This window comes from Cydia amplana, chromosome 19 (genome assembly GCF_948474715.1).
Source record: "Cydia amplana chromosome 19, ilCydAmpl1.1, whole genome shotgun sequence".
Classification (NCBI taxonomy): Eukaryota; Metazoa; Arthropoda; class Insecta; order Lepidoptera; family Tortricidae; genus Cydia; species Cydia amplana.
Window position 1 is genome coordinate 464393 of NC_086087.1, and position 25499 is coordinate 489891.

At 36.6% G+C, this 25499-nt stretch overlaps 1 protein-coding gene across 1 annotated transcript in view; it reads right to left on the reverse strand.

Annotated features, from left to right (window-relative positions):
• The window catches only part of LOC134657086 (nose resistant to fluoxetine protein 6-like), a 44493-nt gene that overhangs the window by 18036 nt on the left and 958 nt on the right, over window positions 1–25499 (reverse strand). The window contains exon 2 of the mRNA XM_063512639.1: window positions 2444–2580. Coding sequence (XP_063368709.1) covers window positions 2444–2580 — 137 coding nt within the window. The remainder of the gene's footprint in view (window positions 1–2443; window positions 2581–25499) is intronic.

The following is a 25499-nucleotide window of genomic DNA, read 5'->3' on the forward strand; positions in this document are numbered from 1 at the left end:
GGGAAGTGGATCAAATTTAACTTGCAAGATTCCATTACATAGTTAGTCGAACGAGCGAGCGAAGCGAAGCGAAGTTCTTACATTCGACTTGGGACACGCGGCTGGCTAGGGGCACGTCCCGGCATTTCGATGTTTTTAAGCTGAACTATCAGAGGATAGTTTGATACACAATTACTTAAGTAAATTTGTTCTAATTTAAATGAAATTGGGTAAACGTGTAGTTGAGGGCATTATATTTTAGTCATTAAATTATGAGCAGGCTCGATCAAGGGGTTATTGAGCTAGAAGAGCTTAGAAGGCTAAAAGCAATTTGAGAGGGGTCTTGCTATTCTGGTCATCTTGTTTGGTATCAAATGAAAGTGCTCGACTTACACATTTTTTTATTTTATTATCCAGTTTTAAAATACAGTTCTATGCGAAACGCGAGTTATCAGTTCGGGGCGAACTACTAGTTACATACAGGTCGACCTAATAAAAGCTTGTTTAAAAACAAAGTTTCTAGTTTTTTTATGTCCAAAGTTTGCACGTGTGTGATTTACAAGATAGGGTTTGTAAATAATTGCAAGGAGTCTTAGTTTCGATAGGTATGAAGTGACCAGCGCCTAATTATTAGGTTTGCGAAAGTGTTGGCTTGCGAGAGGGTTTCATAATGTAACTTGTTTCTCATTCAGTTTTACGTCAACGCATGCAGTGCACAATATAATGTACAGTCAGCTGCGACATCGCACGGAGAAATTATGAATTAATTCATTGATTAAGTCGCCATGCACTTTTAAGGCTATCCTTGTATTTGGATTTTGCATAGAACTTGGCACTCATTTAGATCTCCATTCTTTTTGCGGCGAAGCCCACAGCCAAGCATAATTTTTGTATTGAACTTGGCTCTCCTTTTTAGGGTTCCGTAGCCAAATGGCAAAAAACGGAACCCTTATAGATTCGTCATGTCTGTCTGTCTGTCCGTCTGTCCGTACGTATGTCACAGCCACTTTTCTCCGAAACTATAAGAACTATACTGTTGAAACTTGGTAAGTAGATGTATTCTGTGAACCGCATTAAGATTTTCACACAAAAATAGAAAAAAAACAATAAATTTTTGGGGTTCCCCATACTTCGAACTGAAACTCAAAATTTTTTTTTCATCAAACCCATACGTGTGGGGTATCTATGGATAGGTCTTCAAAAATGATATTGAGGTTTCTAATATCATTTTTTTCTAAACTGAATAGTTTGCGCGAGAGGCACTTCCAAAGTGGTAAAATGTGTGTCCCCCCCCCCGTAACTTCTAAAATAAGAGAATGATAAAACTAAAAAAAATATATGATGTACATTACCATGTAAACTTCCACCGAAAATTGGTTTGAACGAGATCTAGTAAGTAGTTTTTTTTTTATACGTCATGAATCGCCTAAATACGGAACCCTTCATGGGCGAGTCCGACTCGCACTTGGCCGCTTTTTTAAATAACAGCAATTGTTATAGGTATCCAATAAGGAAAAGAAATAGAGTTTAATACTTGTTCATAATGTTATTTTTAGGGTTCCGTACCCAAAGGGTAAAAAGCGGAATGTGAGATCTTAAAGTAGGTTAGATTTGATGGCTAACGCTAGAACGGTCCGAATCCGGGCCGAAGCGTTTACAATAGACATAGAATGTGTAAATAATGTGTAGAATTGGTGAGTGATTCTGGGCAGTATCGGGCACACCGTCCCGGTTTGATGCACATGCACGTTGCAAATATCGCATTACCAATATAACACGATGGAATGCGAACTGTTTGACAGGACTTTACTTTCTTATTATTGGTGCATAAATACATATTATACATACAATGATATGTAGGTATACTATATACTTGTGTAATGTGTACTTGTGTACTTGTCCAAATAATGATAAAAAGGTACTTAGCTGTAAAGCTGCATCCACACCGCAATTAACTTTTGTAAAGCAATGTGCAATTGTGCGCGCGTCGCCAGGCCAGGCACCAGACAGTTCTCGTACTGCCGGTGGAACAGTTGTAGCATGAAGCCCTCAACCCTCACTTGCATCAGCCGGAACACCCTGGACTCCCCGTCGGGGGACAGCTCGAAGCTGCCGAGGCAGTACACGCCGCGCGTCGCCAGGCAGCTCTCGTATTGCAGGTGGAACAGTTGTAGCATGAAGCCTCAACCCCCACCTGCATCAGCCGGAACACCCTGGACTCCCCGTCGGGGGACAGCTCGACGCTGCCGAGGCAGTACACGCCGCGCGTCGCCAGGCAGCTCTCGTACTGCTGGTTGAACAGTTGCAGCATGAAGCCCTCAACCCTCACCTGCATCAGTCGGAACACCCTGGACTCCCCGTCGGGCGACAGCTCGACGCTGCCGAGGCAGTACACGCCGCGCGTCGCCAGGCAGCTCTCGTACTGCTGGTTGAACAGTTGCAGCATGAAGCCCTCAACCCTCACCTGCATCAGTCGGAACACCCTGGACTCCCCGTCGGGCGACAGCTCGAAGCTGCCGAGGCAGTACACGCCGCGCGTCGCCAGGCAGCTCTCGTACTCGTCCAGGTGGAATAGCTGAGGCATGGAGTAGTACTCCTCAGCTGAAAGAAACAAAGAAAATCATTAATTTTTGAACTTTAACGAGGGATATCCTGGGTTCGGATCAATTAATTAGATAGACTGGATCGCACTAGAAGAAGACCAAAACGGAGATGGCGGGACGACCTAGCCACATATTGTGGAAGTGGCGATGGCGGCACATAGGTATGGTGAACAGGACCAAATGGCGGGAAAATGGGAACCTTTACCACCAGCAGTGGGACACTTTAATAGGCGTAAGATAAATAACAAAGATTCCTCTTGCATGGCTAATAGTCTACTGCCATGTAGCTAAATACCAAGCTACCGCCATAGGATTCTTACGAAGATTAAGTTTACTTGCGGGCCTTGGCTAAGGTGACCATCGCACATCGACATAGATTTTTGAAGTGACAACTTCTTTAGCGGCGCTGGGCACTTTTTGAGGTGGGGAAAAAATGATAAACTCGAGACAGCGTAAGGCGATCACGTGACCGTAAGGTTTAGATGGCCACTCATTTAGATGGCATTTAAATCAATAAAGAAAAACTCAATGACATTACATGAAAAAGCGGCCAAGTGCGAGTCGGACTCGCCCATGAAGGGTTCCGTATTTAGGGGATTTATGACGTATTAAAAAAAAACTACTTACTAGATCTCGTTCAAACCAATTTTCGGTGGAAGTTTGCATGGTAATGTACATCATATATTTTTTTTAGTTTTATCATTCTCTTATTTTAGAAGTTACAGGGGGAGGGGACACACATTTTACCACTTTGGAAGTGTCTCTCGCGCAAACTATTCAGTTTAGAAAAAAATTATATTAGAAACCTCAATATCATTTTTGAAGACCTATCCATAGATACCCCACACGTATGGGTTTGATGACAAAAAAAAATTGTGTTTCAGTTCTAAGTATGGGGAACCCACAAAATTTTTTGTTTTTTTTCTATTTTTGTGTGAAAATCTTAATGCGGTTCACAGAATACATCTACTTACCAAGTTTCAACAGTATAGTTTCGGAAAAAAGTGGCTGTGACATACGGACGGACAGACAGACGGACAGACAGACATGACGAATCCATAAGGGTTCCGTTTTTTGCCATTTGGCTATGGAACCCTAAAAACGTTCTAATCTTGTACGGGCTGAAATACGAGGATCTCACAGTTACATTCTAACTTTATATCACTCAAATATAATTGATGATGCTACAAAAACTCCCTTGACTATTCCCATTGATTTCATAATTGTGTTCAGTTTCTTTGTTTACACTGAATGAGCATGATGATCGTACAATAAAAGCATAATTATCAATTCCTAGAAAAAGGAATCTTTACAAGAAATAATTGACCGATACGAGGATAATAGAGACACCTCTTACAGCCATGACAATAACTATGAACATGGTACGCGTGTAAATGTGATAATTATTTAATTAGCATAATAGCTTGGGCCGCAAAACCATCACAAAAGTATAACTACTTACGAGTAGGTACGACTAACAATCGGAAATAGAACAAGTTATATATTTGCAATATTTTTTAATACTTAATCTCAAAATTACACACAAATGGTACTGTAGTAACCGTGGAAAAGTAAGAGACAGTCAAATAAAATGTGTACCTAATTAAGATATTAGCATGGATGGTTTATGTGTATTAAAACGCTTGACCGCATGACCCAGACAATGTTGAGCCATCAATTAAAATAAATGCACAATTAAATAAATCCAGTGCATACATTTTGGTAATTAAATTAATTAAGTCGCCCTTGGGTAGTCCTTGTCTAGACGGACAGGACCCTAGGTCATTCTATTTGCATTTATTCAGTAAACAATTTAATTCAATATATATAAATATTGAAAGCAAAATTCGTATAAGTACCTATCATAGGTTGTAGGTTTAATATACTTATCCGCAAAAACACATATTTATTTGGTGTCTAGTAATTTTTGTTTGTGCTATGCTGTAGGTATAAGAGCCATAAACCTTGACGTAGTTTTAGCCTTAAAAATAATGTGCTTTTTTGTTAACTTTCAGGAACAGAAAAATAACTAAAATTAAATTTTTATTATGGCCAGGAGGTCGATATTAATCTAACAATTTGTTATGGTTGAACTGGTTTTGATACGACCTTGACGTTCGTGTTGGTGATTGGCGCGCCTCTCACGCACGACTTTCACTTCATTTCGCATGCACCAATCAGCGTAAGCCATCTTCAAGGTCGTATAAAGTAACATCAAAACCGTGACAAGTTGTTAAATCTGAATCGTGCTCGTCTGCATCAACTGCGCCGGCGCCGGTGAACTTGGCATTTCATCGTTACGTCACGATCACGATTGATACACTGGCTGTCGAAATATTTGTCTAACGCTGCATTTTACACGCAACGCGGTCTTGAAACTGTTCACGCGGTTCGAGTGTTACAATCTCGTGTTTGATGTTGAGATTAAGACTCTACACTTAGTACCGTGTCTATGGACACAGACACCGCATTATAAAGTGTTTACACTTACACAGAGTGCAATTTAACTTGTAAACTGCTACGCCTACCATATTTATTGACCGAAGCGTAGCGAAGGTCTACGTTTTGACTCGGGCATTTTGCTTTTGTATGTCCGGATGTTCTCCTCTACAGGTCACAATTCTTAACCGATTCTTGTGAAATTTTGTGACCAGATTCTATGAGTAAATAATTTTTTTTTGTTGATCTCGTTTTTGGAAATTTTCAAAAATGGGGGAGTTGTGATACCTCGCGCTTAAACAAATAGTCGTATCGAAATGATAAGAGTATTTTCTTTTTGAGACACATTTACATAGTAAATGGCAAAAAATACAGAAAAATTGTATTGCTGGTTCAGGCGGTATTTAGATATTTAGTTTGTACTCGAGAATGAGTAGCCGAATTTCGTCAGCTTAGTTAAGAACTATCATGGCGCGTTTTGTAAACAATCGCTTTTTTTGTTTGCACACAGAAAGTCTGGGTTCGATCCCCAGTAAGACATAACTTTTTGTATTTTTTTTCACTTAAACTTCGTATTTTTTTTTAATAAATTAAAATCTTTGTATTGTTGATTGATCAAACCGCTGTGTGGCGCTGTCATCGTGCACGGTCCCAATAAGCTATGCTCGCGAGGTCTACAGCTCACAGAGCCACTAGTATTATGTTCATATTTTTACGTTAAGTATTTCTGCAGTTTGCTCAGAATCATTGACTCTTTCGATTTAATAGGACCAAAAAAAATCCCAAGATTTTTTTTTTACATTACGTTACCATTTTTCATAGTTTCATAGGTCTATTATTAGGATAGAAAGAGCCCGTGATTCTGAGCAGGAATAATATAATGCCGAGAAAAGATATGCACTGCCTTTTGCCCTTTGTCTCGTCTTGGCGGGGGCACTGCCGTGCCCCCATATATAACAATACGCAAATTGAAAAAAAAGTGCAGTGTATGTAGGTACATGTACAATAAAATGCCCCAAGTTTTCATATTAGGTAAACTAGCATATTATCCGGATTTGAACCTTACAATCCTAACCTCTGATATTGCTCAACAGCAAATACTTACACAAGGAACTCCATAAGGAAACTGCGAGCACTAGAAAGTGCGTATCGAGAGTTGACCATTCGTAGTCTTTATCACCAAGGAATAAGGTCTACCAATGATCACGTTTATGTTGTCTAGTATTTAGCTCGCTTATGTCACTGACTGGTTTCTCTTGGCTCACCTAGGCTTGAGTTTTAGGGCTTAGGTTGTGCAATTTAGGTTTATATCGTTACCTAATGGAAATAAACCCAATGGAAATAAACATATAGTGTCCGCTCGCGACTTTGCTTGTGTAGAGGTCGGTAAAAGCAGCAAGCAGACATTAGCAGTAAGTGACCATTGTATTATAACCCTTGTCCCAATGGGATAAGGTCTGCAATATAAGCGATTAGATGGTTGCCGTCGGTTGTCGAACCGGTAGCTTGCATAAGCGCCCCGGTCGTCAACGCTGGGTGATTCTCAACCGCTCGCTGACAGCCACCAAGCGGGTATCTTTCTATTATACTCCATTTATGGCGTAAGTAGATAAAAGAAAATAAAAAGAGGAGAAAGATGCCCTCAATTTGCGAACTTCGGTGTTCGCGGTAGACCCTCAGATCACCCATGGCCCGGTTTTGTCCCGATGCCGGCCGATGTTTAAAGTGCGAGGACAAGTAAAGCAAAGGTACTATAGTCGATATCGATAAAAATATGACGTTAAATAGTAATATTTAAAATAACCTCATGTAATTTTCAAAAATATTTTAATCGCTTATTATGCAATTGTAATTATTGTCAGAATGACTAGAGTCAATGTCACATATCAGATATTTACCGTTCATGGATGAGTAAGACTTGTTATAATGATTTAAAAATTGCTTATTACCGCATACCGATATCAATGAAAACCGGGCTAGTCATGATTTAATATGGGGGCACGGCTGTTTATTCCGTTGTATTGTATCCATTTAAAGTTACAATTGTTTCAACTGACTGACTGTTTCTTACCCTTACCCTTAACATTCGGCCATTTTATAAAAATATCTTACGCCTCATAAAATGAAAATATTGATCAATAATAATCGTGACCTTTAATATGAACATAGACCGTTACGTTACCCTGATATATTGTGTATGTAGAATGCATTGTAACTCAGTGGCACTACTTGCAGCGTAGACTCTAACCACGCTAACTTTGCACAAACTTGGCATCAACAACGTATGTATATACATACGAGGGGCGTTCAATATATAATGAGAATGAGATGCAAACTCTTTAAATATTAGGAAAGTAAATACTGGCCGACAAAGCTAATCTACCTAGCTGATTGCCATGAAAAAAAAAACTAACTGTTATTTGTTTAAAAAAAAAATACGGCGATTTCTTTGCGATGCTATTGAGTACGTTAGCGAAAATGGAGAAAATTGAACTGCGCGCCGTTATCAAATACTTGTGTTTGAAATTTTTTTCTATGGACCAAGTCAATTTAGATTTACGAGACACTTTAAGGTCTAATGCTCCTCCGTATTCGACAGTCGCACGTTGGTGCGCCGAATTTAGACGTGGAAGAACATCGACCATGGATCACCCCCGCTCCGGACGCCCTACTACAGCAGTAACTGAAGAAATTGTGAAAAAAGTCGAAAACTTAGTTTTGGCGGATCGTCGTGTCACGGTTCGTTTTATTGCTGAAAATGTAAAGATTTCAACGGGGAGCGTGCATAATATTTTACATGAACCCTTGGGTATGAAAAAGGTATCAGCGCGTTGGGTACCCAGAATGCTTACTGACACGCAAAAACAAACTAGAGTCGAGATTTGTCAAGAAGCTTTGGACCTGATACAGCAAGACGGGGAACTTTTTTTGGCGCGATTTATAACAATGGACGAAACATGGCTCCATCATTACGACCCTGAAACGAAACTGCAGTCTATGACATGGAAAAGGCCATCATCTCCAACTCCGAAGAAATTCAAGGTGGGCCCATCTGCCGGTAAGGTCATGGGCTCTGTTTTTTGGGATGGTAAAGGGGTCGTAATGATTGAGTATCTCGAGCATGGAGCCACTATTACGGGCTCTTTATATGCCAAACAAATAGCAACATTGCGCAATTAGATCCGTGAAAAACGGCGAGGTAAACTCTCGAAAATTGTGTTGTTCCATCAGGACAATGCACGGGCACACAAGTCCGCCGTTGCAATGGCTGCAATACGTGATGCTGGGTTCGATATCCTTAAGCATCCTCCGTATTCACCAGACCTCTCCCCTAGTGATTTCTACCTATTTCCGAGATTGAAGGAATACCTAAGAGGCAAGAAATTTGAAGACGACGACGCGGTAGTCGCTGCAATACAAGATTTTTCAAGTACTCAAGATGAAACCTTTTTTAGAAATGGAATTTTAAGTTTAGAAAAAAGATATACTAAGTGTATTATGCTAAAAGGTGACTATGTCGAAAAATAAAATAACATTTAATAAAAGTTGTATATAACATACTCATTCTCACTTTTTATTGAACGCCCCTCGTATCTCTATAAGCTCCATACTTGACGTAGCTCTTGGCATGAAAATGTTGCGTGCTTCGAAGCATTTTACAAGTAAAATTCCACTGTGTGGTGAAATGTTCTTACTTTCATACGAATCGCCCGCTCGTGGAGCAATGTACATTTGTAACTTAATTATTATTTATTAGATTAGATAATTACGCTAATGAATTACTCGCATCTGTGTGGTACAGTCACCTGCAATAATATGCTACTCTTCGAAGGCCTCAAAAATATGTGACACGCTCTTATGGCTCTACAAATAAGATCGTGTTATATATTTTTCACCTCAGCAGCTCGAACAAGGGTACTTTGATTCTTAAAAACAGTGAGCAAAATGCGATTTTGCTCACTGAGTGAGACAAAATGACATTCAAGTGACCTTTATAGTCAAATGTCATTTCAACATGCGGGGTCTAATAAAACTTCGAAATACTTGGGTTCTATTATCTCTGTCCCTTTCACACTGTTAGCAAAAAGAAACAGACAAAAAAAAGTTAAAACGACATTCAACAGTATATTCACGGTTTATAATAGACCCCCGAAAAACTTCAGACCGCATCGTTCCAAACCACGTACGAGTATGAATTCTTAATAATTAATAAATAAAAATAAAGTTTAAGATTTGATAAAAACTGATAAAATACTATATTTTAGGTATTTTATTGTACAATTAAAATAACGAACTCAAAAAATACACAGATCATCACGCAAAATTAATTATTTTACTTTTAAGAATTTCTACCATAGTTGACAAATAGTACGTATCCGCAATTCGGACCGTATCTTACAAAGATTTTTTTTACAAAAAAAAGTTTGAGGTGTCAGTTAATGTTTGTTATTTCTATATTATTTTAATGGAATTTATTATTACGTTTTGTTTTTGTGTTCCATTGCGGTAATTAAACTTACTTAATTGTTTGTATATCTTAAGAAAACATGAGTGCAGGTATTAAGTGATGAACAAGGATTACATTTTTCAAGTTGTCTAATAGGTATGTTCTCACTGTGCTGAGGTGAAAAATGTTGTGTACTACACGAGATCAAAGTTATTTACATCTCGTGCGCTTTTGAGTCCCTTACTACGCTCAAGATTCTAAATAGAGATTATAGAATCTTTCGCTTGCACGGGACTCAAAATAAGCACTCGAAGAAATATCAAACTTTGATCACTTGTTGTACAAATAACTATTTACGGCCTTCGTTGTGTAACATATTATTGCAGGTGACTGTACCTATTGGGTACAGTACAGTCAGAATCAAAATGGCCGAATATGTAACAATTGTAACACATCCTTTTTCCTATGGTAACAAAGATTTGTTGTGGCCTACATATTTGGCCATTTTGCCTGTTATTAATTGGTTAGTAACTTGGGGAACAAATCAAATCATTTTAACGGAATATTTTTGAGGTTTGTGTTGGTTTTATGTAATCACACTGTTATCTGTATCTACATTGTTATTCAAGAAGTAGGAATAGGGAATCTTGAAAAACTACTATGAGCTATGTATATGCTACGCGCGTTTATGTCGTTTATTCCTGCGGATAATATCCATCACGCATTACGTATACATATTTCTAGGTACAATTACTTTTTAATTTAAGGCCAACCAAAACAGAATTGATGGCACGTCACAGGGACCAACGTTTGACGCGATAGGTATAATGTGTTAACAATAAGGTTTCCAAATGGCAAATACCTAATGAAAGATGGTAAGGTACCTACATTTTTTAAACTGAAAGTACTCTAATTTAAAACAGTGCAGTCTTAGCGTTGCAATACCGTCAAGTTTAGCTTGAAAAAATATTGTATTTTTTTTATTTTGATAATATAAATCTAAATGAAATAAACAGGCGGCCTAGCCAAGGTGACGATCGCTATCGCTTCGGCGTCGAATTGCTTTGTGTCTCTATCACTCTTCGATATTAGTGTGACAGTGACACTTGCGTTTCGTTCGCTACGGAGCGTTAGCGATTGGCAAGTTGGCTACGGGGCCAGGTAGGTATACTCTTCGTGAGATAATAGCAAAACCTTGATTTCTAAGAACGTTAATCGTCTTCGCATTATCAATGATCTACGAGCGTCGCGTCGCAGAACGTGCCGTAATTCAATTGTTTTGATTATGATTAGGTAGATTACTTTCGCTCTGCTTGCTCACTTAATTGCTTATCGCAACACAAAAACGCTACCAATGCATAGTTAATATTATAATCGCTGCAATAAGTAGTTGGTAATACATTTGGACTTGGAAAAAGGGTATTTCAGGGCCCTATTTCACTAAATAGAGTGACAGAAGATGACATGGTTGGATCAAAACACAGACAAGAGGCTAACTAGATGTGAAAATTTTCTACATAAATTGTGTCGCTTAACTTCAAACTCGAGTAAATCCATGCGACCCTCTTAGCAAATGTCTACACTACCTTTTCTTAATACCAAAATCAACATAATCTGACAGATGGATTTACCCGCGTTTGAAGTTAAGCGACTCAATTGAACACAGACCAACCGTCTTCGTTATATTATCTTTGTCCATGCGATTTTAGCTCCATCGTGTATTTACAACTTTTACATGGTAATTTGGTCCAGCGAGTACGTTCACAAACCGCAAATGGCTACGCAACGCTCGTATTATGAACTAGCTGTTGCCCGCGACTTCGTACGCGTGGATTTGTATATTGGTGGTTATATATTCTACATTAGCTTAGAACATTATGCAGCAAAATATTGCAGTAGGACGGTTAATCATTTGTTAATTATTAATATTATACAACGCATGAGACTTGTCTTTCACAACCTACGAAGTTTCTAGCCCCTAACTGAATAAAATTGTTCTCGACATAATCCCTCTCAAACCCCTTAGAAGATTTTCATGTCCTCTATTTACCTAACTACCTAGTTACGAAGTTTGAAGTAAATAAAATTTGAACCCTATATATTTTTTTTTTTTCATACTTACAACTATCTTTACAGGTAAACCTAAGACAATAGTGTAACTACTAACCATACATATCTAAAGTAAGCCATTACGTCTATAACATAATATATTTAATGTTGATATTGTGAACTGAATATAAACTTTCAACCCCTTTTAAACCATTTTAGGGGATGAATTTTAAAAAACGCTGAAATTACTTTTCTTGTATTCTAATAATATGCCTCTGTACAAAGATTCAAGCCCGTTCTCACAAAAATGTTTGAACTCCATACAAACTTTCAACCCCTTTTTCACCACCTTGAGATATAAATTTTCAAAAACGCTGAAATTATTTTTTTTCCGTTTTAAAATAATACCTTTTTATGAAGTTTCAAGTTCCTAGCTTAAAATAAAATTTGTACCCTGTACAAATTTTCAACCCCTTTTTAAACCTGTTAGGGGATGAATTTTACAAAACGCTGAAATTAATTGTATTGTCTTCTAATAATATCCCCAAATACAAAGATTCAAGTCCCGCGCTCAAAAGAATTTTTGATATCCATACAAACTTTCAACCCCTTTCTCGTCACCTTAGGGGATGAATTTTCAAAAACGCTGAAATTAGTTTTCTTGTGTTTAAATTTAATATCTTTTTGCAAATTTTCAAGTTCCTACCTTAAAATAAAATTTGCACCCCAAGACGAACTTTCATCCCCTTTTTAAATCCCTTAGGGGTTGAATTTCCAAAAACGTTGCAATTACTTTATTTTGTAATCGCCTATTATGCCTTTCTAAAAAGTTTCAAAGCATTTGTTATGGATTCAAACTTTCAACCCCTTTTTAACCCTGTTAGGGGATGAATTTTACAAAACGCTGAAATTACTTTTCCTGTCTTTTAATAATATCCCCAAATACAAAGATTCAAGTCCCGCGTTCGAAAAAATGTTTGATATCCCTACAAACTTTCAACCCCTTTTTTACCACCTTAGGGGATGAATTTTCAAAAACGCTGAAATTAGTTTTCTTGTATTTAAATTTAATATCTATTTGCAAAGTTTCAAGTTCCTAGCTTAAAATGAAATTTGCACCCCAAGACGAACTTTCATCCCCTTTTTAACCCCCTTAGGGGTTGAATTTCCAAAAACGTCGTAATTACTTTATTTTGTAATCGGCTATTATGCCTTTCTAAGAAGTTTCAAAGCATTTGTAATGGATTCAATCTTTCAACCCCTTTTTAACCCTGTTAGGGGATGAATTTTCAAAAACGCTGAAATTACTTTTGTTGTCTTATAATAATATCCCCATATACAAAGTTTCAAGTCCCACACTCACAAAAATATTTGATCTCCATACAAACTTTCAACCCCTTTTTCACCACCTTGGGGGATGAATTTTCAAAAACGCAGAAATTAGTTTTCTTGTATTTTAATATTATATCTTTTTACGAATTTTCAATTACCTAGCTTAAAATAAAATTTGAACCATATACAAACTTTCAACCTGTTTTTAACCCTGTTAGGGGATGAATTTTACAAAACGCTGAAATTACTTTTCCTGTCTTTTAATAATATCCCCAAATACAAAGATTCAAGTCCCGCACTCGAAAAAATGTTTGATATCCATACAAACTTTCAACCCTTTTTTCACCACCTTAGGGGATGAATTTTCAAAAACGCTGAAATTAGTTTTCTTGTATTTAAATTTAATATCTATTTGCAAAGTTTCAAGTTCCTAGCTTAAAATGAAATTTGCACCCCAAGACGAACTTACATCCCCTTTTTAACCCCCTTAGGGGTTGAATTTCCAAAAACGTCGTAATTACTTTATTTTGTAATCGGCTATTATGCCTTTCTAAGAAGTTTCAAAGCATTTGTAATGGATTCAATCTTTCAACCCCTTTTTAACCCTGTTAGGGGATGAATTTTCAAAAACGCTGAAATTACTTTTCTTGTCTTATAATAATATCCCCATATACAAAGTTTCAAGTCCCACACTCACAAAAATATTTGATCTCCATACAAACTTTCAACCCCTTTTTCACCACCTTGGGGGATGAATTTTCAAAAACGCTGAAATTAGTTTTCTTGTTTTTTAATATAATACATTTTTACAAAGTTTAAAATTCCTAGCTTAAAATAAATCTTGTACCCCATACAACCTTTCATCCCCTTTTTAACCCCCTTAGGGGTTGAATTTTTCAAAATCGCTTCTTATCTCTTGTACACTTTATAAATGCAACCTAGTGTGCAAATTTCAACTTTCTATCTTTCGTAGTTTCGGCTCTGCGTTGATGAATCAGTCAGTCAGTCAGGACACTTGCATTTATATATATAGACTAGCTGTTGCCCGCGACTTCGTACGCGTGGATTTGTATATTGGTGGTTATAAATTCTACATTAGCTTAGAACATTATGCAGCAAAAGATAGCAGTAGGGACGGTTAATCATTTGTTAATTATTATACAACGCATGAGATTTGTCTTTCACAACCTGGCTACGAAGTTTCAAGCCCCTAACTGAATAAAATTGTTCTCGATAATCTCGATAACCCCCAGAAGATTTTCAAGTCCACTATTTAATAAAATCTACTACCTAACTACCTATTTACGAAGTTTGAAGTTCCTAGCTTTAAATAAAATTTGAACCCTCTACCTAGTCTCAACCCCTGTTTAAACTTTTAGGGGATGAATTTTTAAAAACGCTGAAATTACTTTTCTTGTATTGTAATAATATGCCTTTATACAACGATTCAAGTCCCGCACTCCAATAAATATTTGGGTTCCATACAAATTTTCGACCCCCTTCACCACCTTGGGGGATGAATTATCAAAGACTCTGAAATTAGTTTTCTCTTCTCTTAATAAAATACCTTTTTACGAAGCTTCAAGTTCCTAGCTTTAAATAAAATTATAACCTATACAATCTTTCAATCCCTTTTTAACCCTGTTATGGGATGAATTTTTAAAAACGCTGAAATAAGTTTTCTTGTGTTCTAATACTATAGCTTTATACAAAGATTTAAGTCTCGCACTCTCAAAAATATTTGATCTCCATACAAACTTTCAACCCCTTTTTCACCTCCTCGGGAGATGAATTTTTAAAAACGCTGAATAGGTTTTTTTGTTTTTTAATAAAATACCTTTTACGAAGTTTCAAGTTCCTAGCTTTAAATACAATTTGAACCCTATACAAACTTTCAACCCCTTTTGGACCCTTATAGGCTATGAATTTTTAAAAACGCTGAAATTACTTTTCTCGTATTCTAATAATATGTCATTATACAAAGATTCAAGTCCCGTACTTACAAAAAATATTGACCTCCATACAAATTTTCAACCCCTTTTTCACCACCTTAAACGTTGAATTTTGAAAAACGCTAACATTAGTTTTCTTCTCTTTTAATGAAATAACTTTTTACGAAGTTACAAATTCGTAGGTTAAAATAAAATTTAAACCCTATACAATCTTTCAACCCCTTTTTAACCCTTTTAAGGGATGAATTTTTGAAAACGCTGAAATTACTTTTCTTGAGAATTAATAATATGGCGTTATACAAAGATTCAAGTCCCGCACTCTAAAAAATATTTGATCTCCGTACAAACTTTCAACCCCTTTTTTACCACCTCGGGGGATGAATTTTTAAAAACACTGAACTTTGTTTTGTTGTTTTTTAATTTAATACCTATTTGCGAAGTTTCAAGGTCCTAGCTTAAAATAAAATTTGCACCCCAAGACATAGTTTCATCCCCTTTTTTACCCCCTTAGGGGTTGAATTGCCTAAAACGTCCCAATTCCTTTTTTTTGCAATCGGCTATTATGCCTTTCTAAAAAGTTTCAAAGCATTTGTAATGGATTCAAACTTTCAACCCCTTTTTAACCCTGTTAGGGGATGAATTTTTAAAAACGCTGAAATTACTTTTCCTGTCTTATAATAATATACCCATATACAAAGTTTAAAGTCACACACTCACAAAAATATTTGATCTCCATACAAACTTTAAACCCCTTTTTCACCACCTTGGGGGATGAATTTTCGGAAACGCTGAAATTGGTTTTCTTATTTTTTAATATAATACATTTTCACAAAGTTTCAAATTCCTAGCTTAAAATAAATCTTGAACCCCATACGACCTTTCGTCCCCTTTTTAACCCTTTTAAGGGATGAATTTTTAAAAACGCTGAAATTACTTTTCTTAAGTTTTAATAATATGGCTTTATACAAAGACTCAAGCCCCGCACTCTCAATAATATTTGATCTCCGTACAAACTTTCAACCCCTTTTTCACCACCTCGGGGGATGAATTTTTAAAAACGCTGAAATTCGTTTTCTTGTTTTTTAATTTAATACCTTTTTGCAAAGTTTCAAGGTCCTAGCTTAAAATAAAATTTGCACCCCAAGACAAAGTTTCATCCCCTTTTTTACCCCCTTAGGGGTTGAATTTCCTAAAACGTCGCAATTACTTTTTTTTATAATCGGCTATTATGCCTTTCTAAGAAGTTTCAAAGCATTTGTAATGGATTCAAACTTTCAACCCCTTTTTAACCCTGTTAGGGGATTAATTTTCAAAAACGCTGAAATTACTTTTCCTGTCTTATAATAATATACCCATATACAAAGTTTCAACTCCCACACTCACAAAAATATTTGATCTCCATACAAACTTTCAACCCCTTTTTCACCACCTTGGGGGATGAATTTTCTAAAACGCGGAAATTCGTTTTCTTGTTTTTTAATATAATACATTTTCACCAAGTTTCAAATTCCTAGCTTAAACTAAAACTTGAACCCCATACAACCTTTCATCCCCTTTTTAACCCCCTTAGGGGTTGAATTTTTCAAAATCGTTTCTTATCTCTTGTACACTTTACAAATGCAACCTAGTGTGCAAATTTCAACTTTCTAGCTTTTGTAGTTTCGGCTCTACGTTGATGAATCAGTCAGTCAGTCAGTCAGTCAGTCAGTCAGTCAGGACACTTGCATTTATATATATAGATTACAAGATCCAACAACAACTATCCAAATCCATTCACACGGTTTCGTACGCGCAGATCCGATAATGTCAATGACGTTTATTGACGTCTAAACTGTCATCAGAATTAAGTGAAGTAGGTAGTTTATCAACCAGATAATTACGTCTAAAAAAATATATCTTAATTTTTTTGGCTCTGGCCCCAGGCACCGGTTTTTTTTAATATAAAAAATTACTATTACCAACTATTACTTAAAGCAAACAAATCTTGCGTAACAATGATATGCACTTATGGCAAATTTTTATAGCATCACAAACCATGGCCTCTGTGAGCTGTAGATGAAACACTACCTAATATAAAACACTAATGTAAAATATTCTAACCTAACTGTTTACAAATTTTCAAAGACTTGGTAGAAAAATTCGACCTGTAGAGATCTAGAACAGCCCGACAATACATACGAAAGCATTTTGTCCAAACTGAAACTAAACGCTTTGCTTCGCTCGGTCTATGAATGTATACTCGTATCGTATACCTAGGTGCATTGCGTAGGTTCACCGTCCAGTGCCTGTTTCCGTCCACTTGGCGTAGTTGCCACAAAGAATTATACGAATTATTCAAATTATACGCAATTCTTGAATTCTTGAACACACTGGCACTGGACGGTGAACTGACGCAATGACCCTATATATATCAGATATTTTCGTGATCCTTATATGCTTACATTGCATCATCGCAGGCAACTATAGCATACATAACGCCTGTTTCCTACAGTAATCCTGTGTAACTACTGGAGCAACTGGCAAAGTCGGGATTCACTTGTTGTTGTGTTGTGTTGTCTATTACGGGATTATCGAGAGTGTTAGGCAGTTCATATGAATTTATAATGAGCATTCAACAAAATTACATCGCCGGTAAAAAAGGATCGTTTATGCGCCGGCGCAACGTCTCGTATCATGTTCTTGGCGTAATGTTCTGTTGTCTAACCTAGCTTTTTTTTATTAAATTTTTTATTATGGTATTTATGTGAAATGCTCGTTTTTGAGAGCATAAAACCATGCGAGCCAAAATTTGGGAATCACATGTTTCATCACACATTTTACTAATACTCCCAAAACTAGTTAAGGTAGGTAGGTACTTATTTTTGGAATCTAGTAGATAGCAGAAAGTAGTAAGTAAGTAAATAGGTAGGTAATATTTCTTACGAAAAACATTCCTTTGGAACAGTTCCGTAAATTAAAATAATCCAGAATATTACATCCCACCAAACACATTTTCATGTAAAAGGTTGCCAAGACGAAACCATAAGGCTCGCACTGACAAAAAGTTATCAGATATCTTGTAGAGCCAAGCTTCTAACTCTACAGGCCCTACCTTCACAGACTCTACACCTTAGTCAAAATATGTGGCTTGGCCGTTTCATTATTACAAGAACTATTTTATAATAAAAAATAATGAATAGTGAATCATTATTTTATAATAAAAAATAATGAATAGTGAATCTTTATTTTATAATAATAAATAATGAATAGTGAATTATTATTTTATAATAAAAAATAATGAATAGTGAATCATTATTTTTTATTATAAAATAGTTCTTGTAATAATGAAACGGCCAAGCCACATATTTTGACTAAGGTGTAGAGTCTGTGAAGGTAGGGCCTGTAGAGTTAGAAGCTTGGCTCTACAAGATATCTGATAACTTTTTGTCAGTGCGAGCCTTATGGTTTCGTCTTGGCAACATTTTACATGAAAATGTTTTTGGTGGGATTTCACATCTTTTTGTAAGTTGCTTATGACAATCTTCTGATTTAAAGGGTTTCGGGTGATTTACTATTAAAAATCCTGAAATACGTACTTGGGGGGCATCTTTTATATACAATCTGCTTTTTACTGATTCCCCATACAAACTTCAACCCCCTTTTTCCCCTAACGCCTTTTTCTACCCCTTTTCACCCTTACGGGGTGATTTTGGGGTTGAAACTATTTTATATCCTTCCCCATAACAATAATTATCTACATACCAAATTTCATCTACATACCACATTTCAACGAAATCGGTTCCGCGGTTATCGATCTCCCATACAAAATTCGACCCCCCTTTTCACCCCCTTAGGGGCTAATAATTTTTTATTTTTATGCTTAATAAGTCCACTATTGACATCATATCCCGAGAGTTTTGTTTATCTGGTATAATCCAAACCCAAGTTAAGAGGGTTCAAAAAAACGACGAAGCGCTTCGAGAAAAGGTAGGTAGTGCCCTTGCGCTTCGCTTTGCTCGTCTTGGCGGGGGCACTACCGTGCCCCCAGATATTTTTATTTGGCACTTGTTATATAGGTACTTAGTGATCAAAATAACACTAATGCAAGTAAGCATTTCGAAACGTGACAGAATGAATTTGGCAATATTAAACACTCGTACAGGAATCGCGATGTGCCAACGGAATATAAAATTAACCCAGAATCTTTTGATTTCGTCTCACTTATTTGTAATGTCACTCGCACAGGCTGTAATAAGGGACTAAGTAGTTATAAATTATGCGCGATGCGGCTTACGAAATAAGCTTTTTGCAGGCAGTAAGTAACTATAGGTACCTATATGGTAGCTACCTAAAGTGTAGGTACATACAAACCTGCCTACTGACATTTTGTTGCTAAATTGTTAACCCACACTACATTAGCATTACATACAGCTCTTCTTAAGTTTAAGATTTAATGCGATGCTACTTATTAGTATTTTTAACCAATAATGCCAAAAATGCTTTACATCATTTTGCAAAAGAGCTGCATGATACTCTTCAAACTGCATCGAAATCGGTCCATCCGTTGACGAGCTACGATGCCACAGACAGACAAACAGACATTGGCGTCAAATATATAAGTAAACCTCTCTTTTTGCGTCGGGGATCAATAAAATTACCTACTCAATTTAAGTCATATTTCTAAAAGCGGCCAAGTGCGAGTCGGACTCGCCCATGAAGGGTTCCGTATTTAGGCGATTTATGACGTATAAAAAAAAACTACTTACTAGATCTCGTTCAAACCAATTTTCGGTGGAAGATTACATGGTAATGTACATCATATATTTTTTTTAGTTTTATCATTCTCTTATTTTAGAAGTTACAGGGGGGGGGACACACATTTTACCACTTTGGAAGTGTCTCTCGCGCAAACTATTCAGTTTAGAAAAAAATGATATTAGAAACCTCAATATCATTTTTGAAGACCTATCCATAGATACCCCACACGTATGGGTTTGATGAAAAAAAAAATTTTGAGTTTCAGTTCGAAGTATGGGGAACCCCAAAAATTTATTGTTTTTTTTCTATTTTTGTGTGAAAATCTTAATGCGGTTCACAGAATACATCTAGTTACCAAGTTTCAACAGTATAGTTCTTATAGTTTCGGAGAAAAGTGGCTGTGACATACGGACGGACAGACAGACGGACAGACGGACAGACGGACAGACGGACAGACGGACAGACAGACAGACATGACGAATCTATAAAGGTTCCGTTTTTTGCCATTTGGCTACGGAACCCTAAAAACTGCTTAAAATGTACGAGTCGCAGTGGAATGCCACGGTCAGGCATTATATGTACCTAACCAAACACTTAAAGATGGCAACATCAATCGAGATAGTATCTTCACGTTTTCATCGATTTAGTAGTTTGGGTTTCGCGGTTACGCAACGGTTACTCCACCGTGACCAACTCTGAGGTTGCCGGTGACAACAGAATGACGTTATCTAATAAAAGCATAACTAGATAAATCGTACTGTTTAGACCGGTGCATCACACAATTTAAGGAAATGGCACTTTGGATTAATGAAGGAGTTGGTCAAACACATTTTAGAAAAAGGTCACTTTTGTGGACAAAAGAATAAAAGTTATGGACTCAGGCCCCGTAGACAACATGCCAATCGCTAACGCTCCGTAGCGCACGAAACGCAAATGTCACTGTCACACTAATATGGAAGAGTGATAGAGAGACACAAAGCGATTCGATAGCGAAGCGCAAGCGATTGTCACCTTGGTTAGGGCGTCTGGTACAAATATATATATATCCCGTCTACTAAAAAAGCGGCCAAGTGCGAGTCGGACTCGCCCATGAAGGGTTCCGTATTTAGGCGATTTAAGACGTATAAAAAAAAACTACTTACTAGATCTCGTTCAAACCAATTTTCGGTGGAAGTTTACATGGTAATGTACATCATATATTTTTTTTAGTTTTATCATTCTCTTATTTTAGAAGTTACAGGGGGGGGGACACACATTTTACCACTTTGGAAGTGTCTCTCGCGCAAACTATTCAGTTTAGAAAAAAATGATATTAGAAACCTCAATATCATTTTTGAAGACCTATCCATAGATACCCCACACGTATGGGTTTGATGAAAAAAAAAATTTTTGAGTTTCAGTTCGAAGTATGGGGAACCCCAAAAATTTATTGTTTTTTTTTTCTATTTTTGTGTGAAAATCTTAATGCGGTTCACAGAATACATCTACTTACCAAGTTTCAACAGTATAGTTCTTATAGTTTCGGAGAAAAGTGGCTGTGACATACGGACGGACAGACAGACGGACAGACGGACAGACGGACAGACAGACAGACATGACGAATCTATAAGGGTTCCGTTTTTTGCCATTTGGCTACGGAACCCTAAAAATGTAGGTATCCCGCCTTGAGGGTGCAGCGTAAAAATGAGCTCTAGATTTTCTTAACTCAGCGATGTCTACAGGAAAGATGGCAACGATTTAATCATAGGTACCTACTATAAAATGACCTATTCATTTGCCAGTTGCAAAAAGGTTATAACAAGTTTTGAAAGTTCTCGGAATTTTCTGATAAATATTGAGGTAATTTTACTACTTAAGAAAGGTGTACTTGTACTTTAGAAAGTTTTTAGAAATTTCCGTGTTCTTGGAACTCGTTTGAGAACTCCGTCGACATACGTCTAGATACTATTTTAAATAATATATATTTCAGTCTCATCCTTTCTTCCTTTTGCCTCTTTCAACTACAAGACCTATCAAAGATCGAGGGACTAGTAAGTCCTCCGATCTGGGTCCCTGGGGCATGTCACTTTTTGACAGCTTATGTTAGAAAAAAAGAACTTCCACTTGTATTACAAGTTACAAGCTTTTGAGAAACGAGCTCCTGCAATATCGGCTGCTACAGTTGACCAAATGACTTTGACATTCATACCGAAAATCAGACGACACATACTCACGCCGTATGAGGCTACTGAACCTAATTGTGCCATAACATAAATCTACAGATCACTGCGAATAAGCCGTTACCTACAGCACTGCGAATAAGCCGTTACCTTGTCTACAGAACTTGTGTCATTATTTGTTCTTTTTTCGAGAGTGAAGGTTACTTTTACAACTTTTAGGATAAAGCGGGTCTAAGACGGTCACGATTTTATCATGTCATCGTGACACTTAACGAATATATTTATGGAAATGCGAGAGTGACGAATGAAGAAGATAGAATCTTCTAGATCATATCCGTACTCTCGTATGGACCTTCTGGTACCATATTTATAGATAGAAGACAAGTTAATATTGAATTTAATAGCTTGTAATAACTGGGTCCCTAATACACTGCCTCATAGGTATTACCAGTATTTTCACTAATATTTTGGGTGTCAATCCTCATTTCTAAAACTAACATTGTTAGTCTACGAACAATATTAGCACACTAATAATATTAGTCTAATAGCGTAAACATATACAATTATAGACTAGGTATAGGAAAACCTGCAGCGCCAGGAAGAAATCACGAATCCCGAGCGGCAAATGACAGCTCACATAACACAACATACAACACAATAGCAAACTTAGGTAACCGTTGAAAAGGTGCTGGTTACGCCAAAAACTTCAACTAGGTATACTTGTACACTGTGACGTATATGATACTCAATTTGATGATTAGTTCGGTAATTAGGAAAGGTGTTTATGCTACCCACTATGCTACCCAAATTTTCGTTGCAGTAAATACGAATTTGGGGCCTTTCTACAGAGTAGGTACAGATGCGCTAGTTTACAGTTTAAAAAAAGTTGGAAAAGAACTCGGAAATTGCAGAAAAAGATCTAATACCTTTAAACGAGCAATTCTTGTTTATATGTATATATATTTCGGGGATCTCGGAAACGGCTCTAACGATTTCGATGAAATTTGCTATAATGGGGTTTTTGGGGGCGGAAAATCGATCTAGCTAGGTCTTATCTCTCGGAAAACGCGCATTTTCGAGTTTTTTTATGTTTTCCGAGCGAAGCTCGGTCACCCAGATATTTATATTAAATTAAGGAAACACATAAGTATGAGAAGTTTCCGAAATTTTTCTATGTGGATATTTCGGAAACTTTTCGACATCACATCAGTAGACACGATGTATGTTTTTAAGTATTAATGATAAGGCGTACGTGCAGGCTGTACTTAGCTCTCAATATAGTCTTGCAGAGATGTCGAAAATCCAAAAACTGCCTGTTATCACTCGAATACGCCGCAAGAGCGACCGAGAGTCAGATAAGGAAAATTATATTTTACAATGTTCACGGCAGGCCCTCCGATCTGACCTCACACGCTAGATTCTCTCCTAGCGACACTCTAGATTTCAATAGAAACTTTAAGAAACCACCACATTTATTACGAATGAAGGATAGCAGTGACTAGTCGGACCAAGGTGGCATTCGCAACGACATGTGAGGTACAAATCCAGAATCCTAGTAGGGTAAAGGCACCAGTAGTCAGCCTTATAACGACTTTTTTAAGTTTGAACGTTCGGCATTTCTACAGGATTAGTCGGATAATTAAACAAATGACATGGTTAGATCAATTGTTTATCATAGTTTTAAAACAAAATATTTAAAAAAATAACAATCCTCTTTATAATATCTCTAATTAAGTTTAAACAAAAAATGGCACTTTTCTCCAGTAGTCAGCCTCCAAAATCCAGTAAGCAGCCTCTGTGTACCCAGTACTCAGCCTATATAAACTATTCATAATAATTAGGTCAAAATCACTAATATTTATATCAAAATCAACGATATTATAATATTTATTTTTTCTTTATAATTTTTGTTATCGTTATTGTAGTTAGTTGTAGTTTTTAATTTTAGTTTATAATTTTTTGCATATATCAAAATCAACGATGTTATACAAATATCTATTTTTTATTACTATTTTAGTTTATTTGTATCTCCTTGGATATCACGGGCCTATAATACCGGTTTTTTGATAGGTTTGCGTGGGGACACAGATTCAACACGTAGAGTCCCCTTGGAGAGCTTTTATGTCATGTAGAACTATTTTAGTTATTGTTATTGTAGTTGTAGTTTTTAATTTTAGTTTATAATTTTTTTGCATATACATATGTATTATTTACCTACTTGTTTACTTATTTAATAAATAAAAAATCTTATAGGTACATACAATTCTTATGACACGAAATTTGTTGGCCATAGGTACTTAATTAACTAACATTATTCTTGCAAACTAAGAATCGCAATATTTATTTTCTAATAATTAATCCGTCAAAAATTAATGAGGTAAATCAGGTAATATATAATTATGTTCCTAGTAGGTATTCGGTAAAAAATAATTAATCGAGTCTATGCAGATCTAATTATCATTAATAAACAAAGTCATATACCGACCAGGAAACAGCAAAATGATAGTTATGTATAGTAACGTCAAAAATATGTATACACTTTTGAACCTTATTTCAATGAGATAGGGTTTAAAAATGTGGACATATTTTTGGCGACGACGTACCAAGCAAGGTCAATGGCTGAGTACTGGATCCGCGAAACCCAGTGCTCAGCCGCATTAAAACGTTATTTCAAATGCGGCTGACTACTGGGTTTTACTTTAAATTGACTAGGGCATGCCTAACTAAATTTGAAAATGTAAATTTAACGGTCCTAACGGTCGCATTGGCTGGAAAATAATAAAATAAACGAATAACCCAAAGGTCAGCCGTGGGGGGCTGGGCACTGGATTTTCTGGAAAAAAGTGTTATCCAGTGGCCAGCCCCCTCAATTTATAAGTGAAATATTGATATTTTCATTCAAATATAATGCAATTTAATAGATAAACTAATAAATAAACCAATCATTAACAAAAACAATAACTTTTAACATTAAAACATAGTTTTTCTTGCCTGTTAAGAGAACCCCACGTGCAGTAAAAAATATGGCCGACATGACACTATTGCACTCGTCGACAAACAGCACCTGTATGAACGAGTATATTTCTTCCCCCCGTTCCCTCACCGCACTTGTCGTGTGACGTATTAACCAATAAGGAATCAAAGCTCCTATTTGAGTACTCGCGATTTGTTTAAACGAATATACCAGATATTTATGACCAATAAACGGCTCAAAAGGCTGACCACTGGTACCCGGCTGGCCACTGGTGCCGTTACCCTAAATGTAAATGAGGGTACCTAGACCAGAGGCTTCACACTCCCTAAATTTCTTTGCAGATGCAGGCAGGTTCTTCACGACTTACGATGTTTTCCTTCACCGAAGAGCAACAAGTCAAATACTATTTTGCGTCGCCAAACTGTCTGCGGTATCATGGAAGTCATGGAACTATATCTCAATGGGTTATTTCCAGTGTATTTATAAATCTATGTACGTCTCGTTTTAAATCACGTCAGATCCTGTGTTGAGTGTCCACTCACACATTTATCACATCTCGTTGGAAATTCGACATACCTAAATATTTTTAAACTTATTGTTAGTCATTCAGCGGGCAGCAACAGCCAGTGTCTTGGAGACAATTTACAACGCATGACAAGAATTGTCGAAAGCTATTCTATGATCTGAGTAATCACGTTATTCACCATCTCTTTAATCAATGTATATTATTAATTTATTGGCAATAAAACTGCCAGCAATTTTAATACGTTGGGTATTAAATGAAGTATTGCTACGGTCTACATGTACATGCATGCAATGGACCCAAAT